The sequence below is a fragment of the Alligator mississippiensis genome, chromosome 2 (assembly GCF_030867095.1).
Source record: "Alligator mississippiensis isolate rAllMis1 chromosome 2, rAllMis1, whole genome shotgun sequence".
Taxonomy (NCBI): Eukaryota; Metazoa; Chordata; order Crocodylia; family Alligatoridae; genus Alligator; species Alligator mississippiensis.
The window spans coordinates 119396238-119414091 of record NC_081825.1 but is presented as its reverse complement, the minus strand read 5'-3'; the positions used below and the strand labels follow the sequence as shown (position 1 = coordinate 119414091).

Genomic DNA, 17854 nt, shown 5'->3' with positions numbered 1-17854 from the left:
TAAGCTTCACAAATAGAAGGCACAACCTTCGTAATTAGTTGGGGAGATGGATTGAAGTGAATGAAATGGGGGTTTGTTGGCTTTACTGCCAGATGCACAGAAGCTTGTCTGTTTTAAACATTCACTACATCTCTGAGTGTGGGGTGCCCTACCTACAACACTGGTCACCCACTGAGAGTTTGAACTGAATTAAGTTACATTATAATTGGATTTTCCTTAGGCATTGCATTAGCATTTTCCATGATCTCACCCTTATTAGCCAAATCACTAATCAGGAGTAGTGTGGGTATATTGTTTGCTAGTTAAATTATCTGCTGCTACAGTTTCTGGAAGCCAACTTTGTACCCACACAGAGATAAAATTCTTTTTTGTACCTTTAATGGATATTTGGGATTTTATTCCATAGCTAATGTTGCAATGGAACACAAGAGTTTTAAAAGGTAATGAAAACATTTTCTCTGGAGAATGGTTAGTTTGGCATTTTGCTCATGCTTTCATGTTCTGTGTTAGAACATAGGGGTGATTTTTCTCCTTGATAAGTGAAGTGAAGGCAAAAACAAAGCGGTCAAAGAATACATTTAATAGCAGAGAAGTCCTTTCCCATGCATTGTTGTCTATTGTGCCCAAGATGAAATACTGCTAACATTTAAATTCTTTTACGTTTATTATCGTAATACAACAGGAATCAAAATGGATTGTTATTCATGTGGGAATTATGCTGCATAATATTGTAGAGGCTGGTAGGTTCACCTGAAAGGGTTGCCTTGGCCCAATTTAGGAAAGGTGTGATATTAGAATCATCTTTACAAATCTAGGACTTGCTAGATACATCCATTGGGCATTTGATGTAGTTTACTACCAACAGTGCCCCTGATTCAAGGCAGACTTCCAACAAGCTGTGGTAGAATCCCTGTACATTTTTTCCTATTAAAAATATGAAAGGAAAGAGAGAATCCTGTAAATAGGTTGCATCAGGCAGTATCATACGTAAACTACAATAAGTATGATTTCAATTAGATACATTAGTTTTATTCTCAGATTCGAGATCAAACAGTTATATTTAGAATTATTAATTGATAAAAATCCCTCATGGAAGTAGAAACCTGTTTTCATTGTCAGTCTAAATCCATGACATATTTCCTTTAATATTCTTTTTACATGTATATGTACATACAGATAAAATTATAATCATATTCTGCATATACACTAGGCTTGAAACAACAAGAATGCTAGCCTTGACTTAAATGAAAGAAGGCTCAGTCTCTATTAGTGCATCTACGCCACCTCAAATATCTTACAAAGGCTGTTGAAATGATAAACCAGACTTCCATTGCATTAGAGAACTCATATGCATTCCAGACTGAGAAATGAGTGCAGAACTGAAAATGACACAAAAAGTAATTTTTAGGAATGAAATAAACTAGATTTTTACACTAGATCAGAACATTAGTGTGCTTAAAGTTTTGTATTCAAATCCAATGTAACTTTCTCTGAATCCCCAGTCACCTTACATGTTATACCATAACCACTTTTAATAAATTTTTGATAACCAGGAGAGCTAGTGTCTTTCCTCAGAAGAGGAATATTTTCCCATCCAATTTAACTGGATCCTGAGGAACACAGGCTATGAAAGATCTGCTTCTCCATAACCACCAGAGATTTTTCCAGGTATGGGTAACAGGCACTAGAGAGAAGCGATGGAGGGGACAAAACAATTAATAACAGTCACAAGGCTAGCTCTCAGTCTGTTGTCTGCCTTTCTCTAGGTCATGTGCTGTCAGTGATGGACTTCTTTCTTCGAGGAGGAATCTGTAAATAAATTAAAGCATTTTTAATTGAAAAATACAAAGAAATTGGTGACTAATTTCCCTTTATTACCATATCTTTTTGATTCTCCCTTATTGAAGTCAAAGTTTTATGTTGTCCCAAACTTACAGTCCCCCCTGAGTTACAATATATAGAAGGAAAAGTAAAAAATGGTCAGGAATGCTGTAACAATGGCTAATAGTATCTAATAAACTCACTGTGACCTATTCATAAGGTTACCCAATACCTAGGAAGGCCTAACAGGCCACAGCCTTTCCTCTTGTGTCAGTCATTTACACTTCTATAAAGTCAGAGTAAAATACTGCCATTCTCATTTGCCCAGAATGCAAACAACACAAGAAATGAGAGCAGAGAATCAAGTATTGATCCTTTCAAGTACTGTATAAAATCAAGTACAACATGATTTATGATATCTAATAGTGTCTGTTGTTATTATCGGTTGTTTAAGCATCTATTAGTAACTCACATGAAATAGGAAAAAATATAGTCTTAGAAAGGAAAACATGCTATCACCAATATAATGCATGCCTCATTTCTGAGAAAGTTTTGGCAGAGGTTCATCAAATGCTATAATGTACTGGTAGAACCACAAGGAAAAAATGAACTGTACTTGATGTAAAAGAAAATAATTAAAAATAGCAATATGAAATTATTCTAAAGGTATTCTGGGATAATCTAAGAGAATTATTTACAGCTCCAACACATTATGCCTGTCATTTGTGTCAGAATGTACAGTGCTGATCATATCCAAATGGAGAAGTGTTGCTTTAAAAAAATTAATCACAAAATCAATTGGTCTTGGATGCCAAACAGGAGTTGCTCTAATTTATGCCGAGAAATAAAATGGTCTTGTTCAGGTGAGACTCAACCAAATCCAAGAGCATTACAGGCATTCTCCCTCCACAAAAGGGCAAGGTTAGAATGTTGTGGAACTGCTTCTATGGAAAAATGTACTTTTTGTGTGGAGTATCTCCTGGTACAGCAATCAAGGTTGCTTCCTGGTTGCTTTGCCTCAGTTCAAAACAATTGGTTTTAAGGTGCAAAATTTTACATTTATTTTGTTTTAAACATAAAATAAAATAGTTTTACATCTAAAATGCATACTGCAGTAAGAGCCAACAAGACAGACTTGGGCCCTTACTTAAGAAGAGATAAGTAAAACTTGTACTTGCAGGCTAAATACAGACAGTCAGAAAGCCCAAGACTGACCTATTTGAATTAAAGAGGCCGTGGGCCTAGCCCACTAAAAATTGGGGGCTGCCACTGGTTGGGCAGCCAGGGCCTTTAAAAATCCAACTGATTTCAGGGTACAAAACAAGAAAACAGGGTGTGCACGTGCAGGGTCATAGGGCTAAAACAAGTGCTCCCTGGGGGACACTGAGCACAGCACGCCAGACAGCGCCCACCAGCCCTCAAACTCAGCTAGAGTGCTGGTGGCTATCACCTAGTGATGCTCCACTCAGAGACATGCGTGCAGGACACCGAGGAAAAACGACCCAAGGTCTCCACCCAAGGCTGAATTGATTCAATCTTTGCAGCTTAGTTTAAGCTGTGTAGATTGATCTGATAAACAAGTGAACAGACATTCACTTTTGATTCCAGAAATGCAGCCACAAGCCTGCAATGGCCAAGGCAAGAAGGCCAGGGGTGCTAGTACATGTCTCCCTGCTCAGCTGGAGCAGACAGTTTGCGCCAAGGCTAGCCTGCCCAACCTGCAATGGGGAGTTTGCAGGGGAGATACAAAGTATCCTGGGATGCTGGTGGACTGTGAGTTAACTTGACTCTGGAGGGGATCTGGAATAGATGTTCAATAAACTGACTTCACCTAAATCAGTTAAAATCTGATACTACATCCATCCAGTTTAATTTAAACCAGTTTCAGCCATCTTGAAAGTAGTTTACATGCACTGAACTTCTGTTCTGTTACAGATTGGAACCAGTTTCTGATCACTTATACAGGTTTATGTGTAATTTCTGTCCCTAGCTGCAAAGTTGTGGCATTTACATTAACAGACAAATAAAGACAAAATTAATTTTGCGTCTTCTTTAGAGAAAGAGAAATCAAATTAATTTTTACAGAAATTCCCCATCAAAATGAATTCTTCATGATGCTAAAAGAAAAGAAAATCAAATAGCCATGGGTGACTGGTAGGGTCCCCAGCAGCTGATCAGCAACTGGGGGGGTGTCACCCAGCGCCTGATCACTGACACCGATCACAATCCCCACTCCCCGGCCAGCAAGAGCCAATTTCAGGGGGGGCACATGCCTCCCCATGCCCACCCCCATGCATCGGCTATGCAAATAGCTCATACATATCTGTGAATTTATACCCTATCACTCAGGGTAAATATAGACATGCTGCAGACTCAATTAATTTAGTCAGCTGGAGCTTGATAACGGCCATGCTCCAGCAGCCTCCACACCTTGTGTATCAGCATTCCCATGCTTCAAAATGGTAGAAGGAGTGCTTGAATGAAAACTCATCAAATGAGCTTTCATTCAAGCACCCCCACCACCATTTTGAGGCGCAAGGATGCTGCTACACAAGACGCTGCAGTGCTTTAATTGCTCTCAGAGCCACTCTAATTAACACACCACCCCCCACACTCCTGGAGCACATGTAAAAGTGCCCTGGAATACCAGTAGTACAACGTTCATATGAACTAACAGTATAAAACAGAGAAAACCTTACTTTAAAATGTTTTCTGTTATAACTTAACTATCAGATCTTAACTAGCTTCATGCAGATTTAAAAGATGAGCTCCTTGGTGTAACTGAAGCTATTTAAAATAACTTTGACCATTTACTAACAGCAAAGCAGGAAACGGAAAGTCTGTTATGGAAGTAGGTCTGTGAAAGTTTAAAACCCTAGTACTGTTTAATAAACGTATCCTACTTTTTCTTTATAATGGTCTTGTCTGACAGATATTCTATGAAAAGACACAGAATCTTTATGTGATCTTTGAAAGCAGAAAAAGAAAATAAAAGGTCCTGAAGTTGAAGGAAGCAGAAATTATAAACCATCCTGAGTGCTTATGGCTTGCACTGTAGTGGCAGAAATAGAATTGTTCCTGCAAAATTCCCAAAAACATTTGAAAAAAAACATCAAACTTGGGGTAAATCAAAGACAGTTGATGATTATACATGTCGTGGGTTGCTGGAAAAGTGCCAATCCTTATAAAGTCTTAAATATTATAGGATACAAATTTAGTGTGGAAGTATAATATAACTAAAGCTATATAATATTATAACTCAACTAAAACTGTTTTTTGATGGAAAATTAGTTGGGTTTTTTTTAGTTACTGACGTTTTTATTGAAAGTGCCTGCTTTCTTTTGAAAATGTTGACTATCCATTGAAAAACCCCAAACTTCTATTTTCAGGTTTTCATCTGTTCATTACAAAATCCTAATTTTTCACAAAACCTTCCAAAAACCCTCCAAATGTCCTACCCCTCAAACCTTGCAAAACTGTTTTTCAACCACTTCTACTTATAACATTATTGGAAAATGAGTGTGTAATAAGGGCAAAAATATGCCCCTTGAGCTAAGTACAGGCAGCAAAAAGGTCCGAGGCTAAATTGATTCAATCTTCGCAGGTTAGTCTAAGCTGCATACATTGAACCGATAACCAAGTGAACAGACATTCACTTTTGATTCTGGAAATACAGCCACATGCCTGCAAAGGCCCAGGTAAGAAGCTGGGGGGCACTAGAGCATACCTCCCTGCTCAGCTGGAGCAGACAGCTTGGTCCAAGGCTAGCCTGTCCAGCTTGTAAGTGGAAGTTTATGGGGGAAATGCAAAGCATCCTGGGATGCTGTGAGTTAACTTGAATCTGGAGGGAATCTGAGACAAGTGCAATAAACTGACTTAACCTAAATCGGTTAAGTTTAATACTGCATCCATCCAGGTTTATCTTAAACTGGTTTTAGCCTTTTGAAAGCGGTTTATATGTACCGAACTTCTGTTGTATTACAGATTTCTCATCATTTATACCAGTTTGTGCTTAATTTCCTTTCCTAGACCTTGAGAAATAATAATATGGCTGTGTTAGGAAGGGGAGTAGTAAAGTCATGAGATGCAGAGATATTCTGTTCCATTTTTCATAGGATACCCAAAGATCCACAAGCTGAGCTAGGCTTGCTTCATCCAGACTTACTCAGCAGAGCCAGAGTTGCTAGAAAGTTATACCCAGTCACTCTTCCTCGGATTTTGTACCGCTACCCCAGAACCATCAGCTAGATTTGGAAGAACTAGTTTTACTGTCACCCTGTGCCAGGTATAATTTATGCTAATTCAAAATAAACCGCTATAATAATCTTTAGGACTAAACATCCCAGTAGTCATGTCAGGTGTTTTGAAGGGATAGCTGTGGTCTTTGAAGATATGTGCTTGAGATGCTAATAATTATTACTGACAGAAACAAACAAAACTGAGATTCATTTTGAAGTGAAGAAAGCAATGCAAGTCAGTAGCAAGGGTATGAAAGAGGGACACTTGTATTGCTTGTATGCTTCAAGCAATAAACCTCTTTTTCAGAGACATCTTTATTACAAGTGGGTTCAGGGAAAATCTCCAAAACCATTTTTTTCAAACTCTTTCCAATCTGGTGCAGTTGGATCAGGAAAGAAATCAGCACCACCTTCCAAATAAGCTGACATTGAGAGTATTTGCTTGAATTCTTATCCCTTGCTCCTAACAAAAAGAAAACAGACTCCAAGTGTACCGAGTGGCATAGTGCAGAAAGAGGGCTTAGGAAATGGTAACCCCAAAGGGAAAGTATGAGTATTTAAATAAAGTAAGATTGGGAGCAAAGCCTTAATCCAATGAAGCAGGGCTGTTAAAGATTAAACAGGGCCAAAGGAAAAGAGGAGGGGCAAAGATCAGCTTCAGGAAAGCAGGTGCAGCTCTGCTGGAGCTGCTCCACTGTTGTATTTGCAAGTTGTGGGAGAGAGGGAGGGAGAAAAAACTTCCACGTAAGCCTTCCTCTTTCCCTTCTTATCCTCTATTATATATTGCCTTTTGGCCTGCTTTTCTGAGACCTGACAAAGAATGTTTTGTATTCAAAACCTTGTCTACCTGCACTACATAGTGGGTCCAATACAAGATAGTATCACCTTAGGACATCCCTGTCTTCTGCACATTTCCTTTTCCCAGTCTCATTGTTTGTATCCATTGCATCTGTTTGGATAAGAGGTAGATGCACAGAGAGCCAAACTAGGGGTGCTGTAAAGCAGAGTAGGTCAGTTCTTCCCATACTTCAGTTGTCCATCCTTTCTACGTTCTTGCAACCACACTGTTTTTCCTACCTCATTCTGGTTTTGTTAAATGGTCTTGTTTGTTAAGTGGTCTTGTCTACATTTGGGGCATGAGTTGCCAAAGGCATATCTGCAGGTAGAGATGTGCACAGTGGACAAATCATACACCCAAATGTTCACCCTGACTACCTTTCAGCTGGCATATAATACAGCACGGGATACATGGAACGGGAAAAGGCAGAGCTGTGTTCTACCATCCCACACATTTACTTATGCTCTTAGGCAAACTGAACTCCAGCAAGCGGATTTAATAAATGCACAACACACACCTTCACAAACATGAATTAAAAGAAAATCTTATTAAAATCTTAAAGCCAATAAACATGAAGAGAACCTCCACTCTTCCCTTTGTAAATAGCTGTTTTAATAGTCCTGGATTCAGTTTGGTTCCCAGCACTGGGAGCCCTGGAGGTGGACTGTTTTTTTATGAGATAGCTACATGAAATAGAAGGACCAGGGGTGGAAGGAAAGGAAGCAGGTTAATCGCTTCAATTCCTGTGGACATACAGCATGTGTCCTCTCAAATGGCATATGAATAGCCTTGTGGCCTCACCACTGAAAAAAAATTGGCATTTTTTCCCCTATCACCAGAAGGAACGGGTGAATATTTAAGATGTTCTACCCAGCATATGTGCAGGGGTGTGGAATATACTGAGTCATCAAACACATCATTAAAGGTGGAAAACCATTTCTTGTACATTTTTTAAAGTAGGTTTATAGTGGTTGTTAAATTGTCTTCTTAGTCTGCAGCCAGAGGCAGCCTACGCAGTCTCCCAGCTCCTACACTTTTCTCTATTTTTTAACCTATACATCATATTAAGACAGTTTCTGGGTGGGTCCTAAGGTCAAGCATTTGGATGACTATTTGTTAATATCTAAGGTAAACTCCCTACAGCGCTGCAGCTGCGTCTCTCTGAAGCTTAATGTTCAATATCAAGCAGACTGGAGAAGATCAAAATGAAGAAAAAAATATTATACAATGTTATACCAAATGCTGTATTATAAACCTACTTCCACAGGTTTGAAAGCCTCCAGCAGTCAGAGCCAAATTTGTGCTGGTGCAAATCAGTACAACTCCTCTGAAGGCAATGTAGCTATATCAGTTATATTGGCCAAAAGTCTGGCCTCTAAAGGAGTTTTCAGTTCTAGGAATTTATCTAAAATTTAACAAAAGGTGGAATAGTGATCATACTATTTTCCACATAAACCAATGCTTGATATTCAGTTCCAGAGACGCTAAAGAACAGGGATTCTTGTTGTAGCGAAGTATGGATGTGTACATATTTGTGTTTAAAGAATGCAAAAGGCCCAGATCCTACTCTACCTCTAAGATGTCGAAGTGGCACCTACATGGTTCTTAGGGCTCTTAGTGAGATTCCACCTCATGCAGCAATCACATTTGTGGAAGACATCTAGATTTAGCCCGCTGCATATGCTCAGAAGAAATCCAGTACAGTGATCTAGGCCACTGCACTTAGGCTCTTGTGTGACCTAAATCCATTTGGGCAAGGATACAAAGTCTACATAAGTCTCCAAAGTCTCCAGAGGTAATTATTTCATAGATTTCATAGACATTAGGGCTGGAAGGGACCTCGGAAGATCATCGAGTCCAGCCCCCTGCCCAAAGGGCAGGAAGTCAGCTGGGGTCATAGGATCCCAGCAAGATAAGCATCCAGTTTCATCTTGAAGGTGTTCAATGAAGGCGCTTGAACGACCTCCGGTGGCAGGCTGTTTCAGACCCTGGGGGCTCGGACAGTAAAGAAATTCTTCCTTATGTCCAGCCTGAAACGATCTTGTAGTAGTTTGTGACCATTTGACCTCGTCATCCCTTGGGGCGCTCTGGTGAACAAACGTTCCCCCAGATACTGGTGGTCACCCCTGATAAACTTGTAGGTGGCCATCAGATCACCCCTGAGCCGGCGCTTTTCCAGGCTAAAGAGCCCCAGGGCTCTCAGCCTGTCATCGTAGGGTCTGCTTCCCTGACCTCTGATCATGCGCGTGGCTCTTCTCTGGACTCTCTCAAGCTTCTCCACATCCTTTTTGAATTGTGGAGCCCAAAACTGGACGCAGTACTCCAGCTGCGGCCTCACTAAGGCCGAGTACAGGGGGAGAATGACGTCCCAGGATTTGCTTGAGAAGCATCTATGATGCCCACACCTAGCCCAATTGCCCAGTAAATTAAGGCACATATGCAGAAAATTGGAGGTGGGTGTTCTAGGCATATCTCAACCTGAAAAGATCTGAATCCACACCTCCTAGTTCATCATAGAGTGCCCTGACCAGCATTCCATAGGCTAAGCAAGGCTTGTAACAACTTCCACCTCTTCTACTGAAGCTACCATCAAACAGCCAAGAGTGAAAGAGTCACGGGTCCAGAAGGAAAGGAAGCAAAAAGAAGCCTAGCTCTGTGACCCAGCAATCTGGGAAATTGTGGGAGGGAACAAGGTCTGGGTTCTGGCCCTTGTGTTCCCAGGGCTCCCTTCCTCGCTTTAGACTGAAGTCAGTGCTGTTGCCCATCAGATACACATGTTATTTCATGTAGTCTTTTCTTTCTCTCAGAAGCAGAATCCCCACAAGATGTCTCTCCTCTTACCAGTCAGAACTAAGCAGGACCCTTACATGATGCAGTCAGCTAAAACTGTGCTAAGACTGCCCGTTTGGAGAACGGAGACTTAAGCATCTGCACAGGGGGAATATGATTCATCTCTGGACCTGTACTATCTGTTGTCAGAATGGGAAATCTATGCATTTCCCCGGGAAGAATCAGATCATTCTCTTGAACTAGATGCCTACTTCTCGGATGAATAGAGATTAAGTACTTATATGTCCAGAAGGAAGAGTAAAACCTGGACTGAAGTGTTTGTGGGAGCATGTAACTGAGTAGATCATACTTCCAAAAGATACTTGCAGCCCTTTGAAAACTGGTAACTGGATAATCAGGCATGAAGGTGCTGCAAACTCTGAAATCTGTATTCAGGGTTTTCCTATCCTAAGTTCAAGACTGGCTTCCTCACTCATAGCCAGAAAGCCCTGGGCTTCACTGTGGACAGCTGGCTCAAGAGGACAGCCTCATGCATGGAAGTTCTTAAGCACTGAGGCTAGGGACAGACATTACACACACACACACCAGTTTAAGTGATCAGAAACTGGTTTAAACCTGTAACAGAACAGATGTTCAGTGCACATAACCAAGTTTGAGAATGGCTGAAACAGGTCTGAGATACACCTGGCTGAATGTAATATCAGACTTAACTGATTTGGCTCAAACTGGTTTATGTGATGTCTGTCCCAGACCCCTTGCTGGTTTAAGATAAACCAGACACCCCCAGCATCCCAGCATGCTCTCTGAGCTGGGCAGGGCTCTCTGCTTCACAGCAGAGCTGGCCTCTCCCCTCTGCTACCTGGCTGGAGCTCCTCTACTACCTGGACTGCAGGCTGCTTCCCCCCTCCCCTCCCCACTCCGGCTAAGCAAGAATTCCCTCCGCTCCTCTGCTTTGCTTAGGAGGTGTCTGTGTATTAGCTAGCAGACTACATGCTGGCTATGGTCCATCCTGAGTCAACAGGTAGAATCAACAAACAGAATCAACAAGTAGTTGATGGTAATGTCCCTTTGTTGTTTTTTTAATTGGGTGATAAACACTGTTGTCAATTCCCTGCTGGGCTAATTGGAGCTCCTGTTGAAGCCTGGCCATGCCCGCTTTGGCTCCATGCTGTGGAAGGAAAGAAGGGCTGCTCTAGCACCCCCCAGCTTCTAGCCTGAGTCATTGCAGGCATGTCTTTGCATTTCTGAGATGTCTGCCCGGTTACAAAACTGATTTAGCCTAGCCAGGTTAGACTAACCTGCAAAGATTGAATCAATTCAGGCTCAGGTTTTTTGAATGTCTATCCCTAGCCTTAAGGTCAAAGGCAAGTTCTGCTAACTGGCTCAGAGAGCTAAGCAATGTGCACTCAAGCTCTTAAGCTTTTATGGGCTACAAACCAGACAGGCAGTTTACTCCAGACCAGCTAGTTCAGCAGAGTGGCATACCAACAAGCACTTTACTGCATACTAGTGTAGTGAGCTGTGATTCAATAATCAGCAATTAATGGTTTGATAATGAAAACTCTGTGGTAATCTGCAACCATAAAAGTTTTATTTCACTACTTTTATCCCAGCAGAAGTCTGAAATTAACTTGAAATCTGGGCTTTGTATGATAGTTAAGTGTTACTGCCTTTACATTTACTTCGTTTAAAAACTTGAAACTAAGAATTTCCATCTAAACAAGATGTGAAAATTTTCTGGATAGAACACTGTTTCATCTAATTCACACCTTCATACCTCCCCTCTGCCTTTCTCCCTGTTCTGCTCACCCTTCTTTTACTCTGATGAAGGCATTATTTTCCATTAAAGCTAGAAAGGGGTCCAAACCTTTTCACCCCTCACCCTGATGATGGCATTTCTTTCCACTAAAATTAGAAGGGGGGCCAAACCAGAACAGAGCCAGAGAAATGGCTGATCTGGAGCCAAACACTGTAATTGGATCAATATGCAAATGATCCTCTATGAACTGTACAGATACAGAAGCAGGGTGAGTGAGAGAAATCAGATACATGAGAAAAATCAGGTAAGTGAGACATCAAGCGAGAAAAAATGAGTGAGGATAGGAAATCAGGTAAAGAAAGGTAGGGCTAGGAAGGAGGCTCAGTGTTTCTGCAGGTCTTCAGAACATTTAATGGCTGATCCTGGTTTCTGCATATTTTCCCCCTAATTTCAGCACATGGCTTTTAACTGTACCTCTAGTGTACTGTATGTAATAAATGCTCCCTAACCTCCTCCAGCCCTACTTTCTTTGGCCCTGATTAGCATGAAACTACAAACCTGCAGCAGGCCTCTGAAAAGAGTCAAAAGAGGTAAATCCTGATCCCATTGAAGAATCCATTATTTCATTGGAGCCAGAACTTCACTAAGAAATGTAAAGATCCTTTTCAGGTATGATATGATTAAAGATATAATAAGACAGAGAGGAGAGGTGAAATTGGGCAGGAACAACATCTGAAAGATCATGTGGTTGCTTAGCAATAGACCTTTTCTTGGAGAAAACAGAAAGCTAAATCAGTGATTTCTCCCCAAAAAAGTAGGGCTTTAAGGAAGCATTTAAAATAAGACAATAGCTCAGAAAAAAGGGGTCCAGGCACAGGGCTAATCTGAAGGAAAGCGTAGATGTGATTGTGTGAGGCAGAAGAACAAAGTCAAGGGTATCAATATTAGCAGAACAGTACATAAAAAGGGGCAGCAACAATCTACTTTAAATAAATAGACCTTAAGTCTTCCTTCATACTTGGTTAGCAAAGCTATAGACATTGAGGGCATTTTTACATGTGGTCCCGATGTGATGCTGGGCGCTTTTAATTAGTGAGCTGCACTAATTAAAAGCGCCCATGTGTCATGTGCATCAGCAGTACAGTGTGTTCGCATGCTGGGAAAATGGCAGTGGTGCACTTTGAACTAAAGCACATTGAATGTATTTTAGTTCAAAGCGCACTGCGCCATTTTGTTAGTGTGGAGGTGCACTATGCCATTGATAAACGTGATGTATGGGGCTGCCAGAGCACATCAATTTACATGCTCCAATGCACTGGATTTCCAGCACATAAGATCTGGCTCCCTGCATGTGTGTAAGTGCCCTGAGTTCTTTAAATCTAGCCTTATGTTAGTTTTTCTAGTAACTTAATCATTTTTTTGTTGTTCTCTGGCCTTCCACTTTACCCATATCTTTCTGGTAACACAATGTCCATTTCCAAGTACAACTGACAAAGGCTATTACTACTTTTCTTTTCTGTGATGTAAGCCCTTTGCAATTGCAGTAACCTTGTAGCAAACTATAGATTATGATCATTTGTCATAAACACTGAGTATGGGGAGTCTTTGGCTCTGGCATTTATCTTGCACTACCTATAGTCATAGTTACATACATAGTACAAGATTACTACATTTGGCAAACTAAGTAACATATATGTGCGGAACATATATTGCTTTCAGATAAATTAATATACTAAATACTACAGCTACTAAGTCACCAATTCATTTTATTTGTGTGCAAGTCATGACATTGAAATTGATGGACCAAATGCTACAGGTTGTTACTTAAGCAAAATTCACATGGTCATTAAGGGAAATTTGTAGAAAGTTGGGGAAGGCCCTATAATGTCAGGCCAGTTTTCTCTTTATGAAATAAACTGCCTCATGATGTTAACCTTCTGCATTTATGCTGTTTAAACATTTCAGTTTCATAATCAGCACTACCTCAGAAGAAATTCATCATTAACATTTCAAGGACAGTTATTACCTTCCTGGGAATATTAAAAGCTGAAAAGAAATATCCTGCAGAAGTTTTGCTAGTTATAGTCCTTGTCTTAAGAAGGTTATAATAGTTGAGGCTACCCCAAAAGCAGGGAAAAGTTGTAAAGGTGCCCCAATATTTTTCCTATTTATTTTGGAATTTTGAAATTTGAAGTTATGCCAAAAAAGCTGTAAATTAGTAATGAATTAGTAGTTATTGCCAATTTAATCATTTTTTAATGTGTGACCTCAACATTTGGGGCTATTTTATGATTAATGGCTAATTTTTACTGTGCAAAAGCACAAAATGGAAAAGATGTCCATATACAACATACTCTCTCAGTAATGGATTAATTCTGTACTCTAGGCCAAAATTAGGAAGTTTTCTCTATGGGGTCTGGAGAAGTAGACAGAGTAAAAACTGACAAATTTCAATTCATCAAATTTCCAACTGATTTTTCTCCTGGGAGGATGGGGATTGGGCCTCCTCTACCACCAGTGGTAGCACAAACAGGAAGCACAGCTTTAAAAATATTTGAAAATGGGAGAATGTGCAGCCAACTCATAGAAAAATGAAGGGAAAAATGGGGAATTAGAAAAAAGATACAATTTGAAACCCATGATAAAACCACTCTGTCAAAGAATCACCTCTGCAGCTGGCTCCCAACATCCATTTACAACATAGGGAGCATGGGGACAATGCCCCATCAGGAATACCTTGTGCAACAAAAGCAGAAAATGGATAAGCCCCAGCATGTCTTTCTCTCACTGTTCAACCAACTATGGAAGAGCCAGCCCCATAATTTAGGATACTTGTCCATGCATTTCAATGGATATTGATATTTTCACCTCCTTCTGCACGTATTTGCTGAAGAATAGATGACCAGATATGTTTTCATTTGGATTGTTCAGGAGAGATACTTTAGCAACTTCCTATCAATCTTACAACAGCCATACCATACAGAATAATAAATATGACACTGTAAACACGTGATATTAAATAAATTTGGTTTATGCATTACTTCATAGCTGATGATGGCATTATGCCACCTGAGAGAATATTTATACAAAAGGGTCATCAGACACGAGAGTATGGGAGGACATAATGCCTTGTATACCATCCTCCCCACAATTGTTTTTCTGTACAGTGGGTAAGGTGAGTGTCTAAGGAGAAAGAGAAGGAGGAGGCACTTGGAATGCAAAACAAGGTCTGATTTGTTTGTCTAGTCTTTATCTTTACAAAGGTGTGAACCAAGATTCAATACCCATGTACTTTCTGGAATGTCAAATCCAAATTTCAGTGTTGTATGTAGATACATTTGCCTCAGAGTAACTTTGTATTTTTGATCACTTAAAATGATACTGCCTCCATTCTTGACATTTTTAACCGTTTAGAGAGCAGAGGTCTAGGCTTTCTGATTCATAGTTTTGTTCAGCAGTGATGTCAAAGATGTCTCTGCTACTTAGTTCAAAGAGAAGAAATGGTGATTCCACTAGCAGGTTTTCTATAAAGTGAAGCCAAATCCCAAGGCTTGAACTTTATTAATAGGGCTCCCTTCCAACACCTGTCCCATCTCTGTCCCATGTTACATACAATGTTAAATGTAGTCTTGGTTTGACTAACAGAAGCTCTGAAGACTAGCTCTTTTCTTTAAAGTTGTTACTAGGAGTTTAATGAGGCATTTATGTGATCCCAAAATATGTAAGAGGTGTTTTAAGAACTTCAGCAAAGCTGAAAGCTACAGCATAGCTATGATCACATTAGAACTGCCAAGACATACCAGTTACACCCCTACAAGGCCAAAACCTTACAGTGAGCATACAACAGATATGGACATTTACTAAATATCCCAAAAAGGCCCCAGTAAAAAAAGTCAATTCTAAATATGCTCAGTACAGCTGTTGTCTTACCATTTGCCTTGTGCTGCACATCTGGAGGAAACTGGTCAGGAACATACCACTGATAGTCTGGCTGAAAAGAACAATAAAACATTATTACAGCAATATGGGCTTCATAGACACTTCAAACAAAAGAATAGTAACCTATTAAAAAATAATTACACAATGAAGTTTTTTATTAGTCATACAAAAGTAATTTACAAAATAACTTGTATTTGGCTCTAAATTTCCACTAATTGAGTTTTTCAGTTTGCTTTCTTCTTTATGACTTGTGGATTAGATGCTGTGCTCATTACAAATGCCAGTGTAAATCTTTCTAGACCTTACAAATCAAACCAAACATTAACACTGCAGTTTTCAAAAGTCTATAAAGTTGTACCTAAGGAGGAGTGGAAAGGGAGAAATGAAATGCACCAGAAGACATTGTCAGCCATCACAATTTTGATCATGAAGGTAAGCACTCAAGAACAAAGAGAATCATGGCATCACTGACATGACAGGTAATGGTATTCCAGTTTGAAAGGGTTTGCAGCATTGCTTTTCATGCTGACAACTTGATCTCAAAGGAATGTTCCTCTTGTTCCACTATATTTCATGAATACTTCTATCATATCAAATAAGTATCATGTGCCATCAAGAAACTACTATGGGACAAGGAATCATTCTAATAGATATTTCCCCTTTCTAAAAGAAGCAGCTACCAAGATGATTTTGCCATGCCAAAACCTCAATATTTAGCATAGAGAAGGAAAAAAGGAAATGTGGTTCTATACTTACTCATGAGTAGGTCCAGGAGCAGGATGGAGATGACGCCCCCTTTCAGCTGTGTATTTGCAGTGAGATCTCAGAGCTAACTGGCTTGTCAGCATAGCTCCAGAATCATACAATCATAGAAAATTTGGGTTAGAAGGGACCTCAGGAGTTCATCTAGTTCAACCTCCTGCTCAAAGCAAGACCATCCCCTGCTTCCTTGCCTACCACCAAATTTGGTGGCAAGGAACAGGGAGGGGGTGAGCAAGTATGGCATTCACCCCCTTGGGTTTCAAAGCCACATCAAAATAGTGGCTGAGATCACAGACATGCTGACAAGCTGATGAACTCAGATTGCTCACTGTACAGGTGATAAACAGCTGACCCAGGGTGCAAACATCCCTCCCCAGACACCTTTAGGCTCTATCCCTACCCTTACTATACAGCAGTTAGACTTAGGTTTTATTCAATATAGTACTTCGCAAATCTTGGTCCTACTGAGAAGTCATAGAAAGCCTAAGCAATACAAGTGTCTGTCTTTCCCTGAGACAAGAAATGGTATTCATGTTTTATACCTTATCCTAGAATTCTTAAATATTTCTAGGCTGGAAGACAGGCCAATGCAGGCCGTGAATCAAACTATTTAAATATGTGCTTAACTTTAAATACAAGAATTGTCCTATTGGTTTTAGGACACTAAAAATGTGCTCTAATGCTTCTTTTTATTGGATTTACAAAATCTGCAGTTCACTTAATTATTTTCTTCTCTCTTCTACCTATTTATATTAGTTTTGAAAGCTACCTAAGGATGGAAGAAATGCATTTCATGTCAACAAAATAAAAATTATTCTATTGGAAATTTTGAAAGGAACATAAAGGAGTAACATGAAGAAAGAACAAAAATGCAAAAAGCACAGAAAACACACAGTATTACATATGTTAAATCAAGAAACACATTCAATCCCAACACCTTTTTTCATTGCTGACAAATTGCTCAGGGACTTGACAAGAACTCAAAAGAGCAACATGATGCTCACACTGGAAAAGAATTTCAAAGACAAACTCAAGCCACAAAGATGAGAATTTCAAGGCAACCAATCAGAATCTGACTACTTCTTCCCAGAACCCAGTTAGGAATGGTAAAATTTATACACACAGGGATTCCTTGTGGAATTAGAAACACAGATGATGAAAACTTGGAGGGAAAAACCAAAGTAATCTAGGACAGAGTCCAACTACAGTGAAAAACATTCTATGATATTTACAACTCTGATAAACAGAGAGACAGGCATATTTTAATTATATTTAAATTGATCTACTTGTCCACAGTTTTTCCTCTAGGCATGAAAGCCTACAGTCACAATTTGTAAAACTAATTTATAATTACACTGATAAACATAACTTAGTATGTAACATCACTATAGGAATCTACAATGAAAATGACATGCATTTCAAGTTAGTTTACTCTTATTTTAATTTCTCCTTGAAAATGTAATTATATAAATAGTTTCACAAGAGATGGATCTACTATAAGAAAATTATATATTTTCTTAAAGTGTTTAAAGTCAGGATTTTTGCATTTATTCACGAGTAGAGCTTTACTTCTCCAGTGATCTCACCTAAATCAAATCAGCTATAGCTCAAGATAGTGCACAATATAAATAAAGATGAGTGGAATTTGCCCCTCTGTACTTTATAGAAGAGTTTCACATCCTGCCATTAACTTGCCCATGTGCACGA

At 39.6% G+C, this 17854-nt stretch overlaps 1 protein-coding gene across 1 annotated transcript in view; it reads right to left on the bottom strand.

The window, feature by feature from the left end:
- Nucleotides 1–565: 565 nt before the first annotated feature.
- The window catches only part of TNIP3 (TNFAIP3 interacting protein 3), a 139156-nt gene continuing 121867 nt past the window's right edge, over nt 566–17854 (bottom strand). The window contains exons 13-14 of the mRNA XM_059722089.1: nt 15377–15437; nt 566–1809 (exon numbers count right to left, since the gene is read on the bottom strand). Coding sequence (XP_059578072.1) covers nt 1778–1809; nt 15377–15437 — 93 coding nt within the window. The 3' untranslated portion in view covers nt 566–1777. The remainder of the gene's footprint in view (nt 1810–15376; nt 15438–17854) is intronic.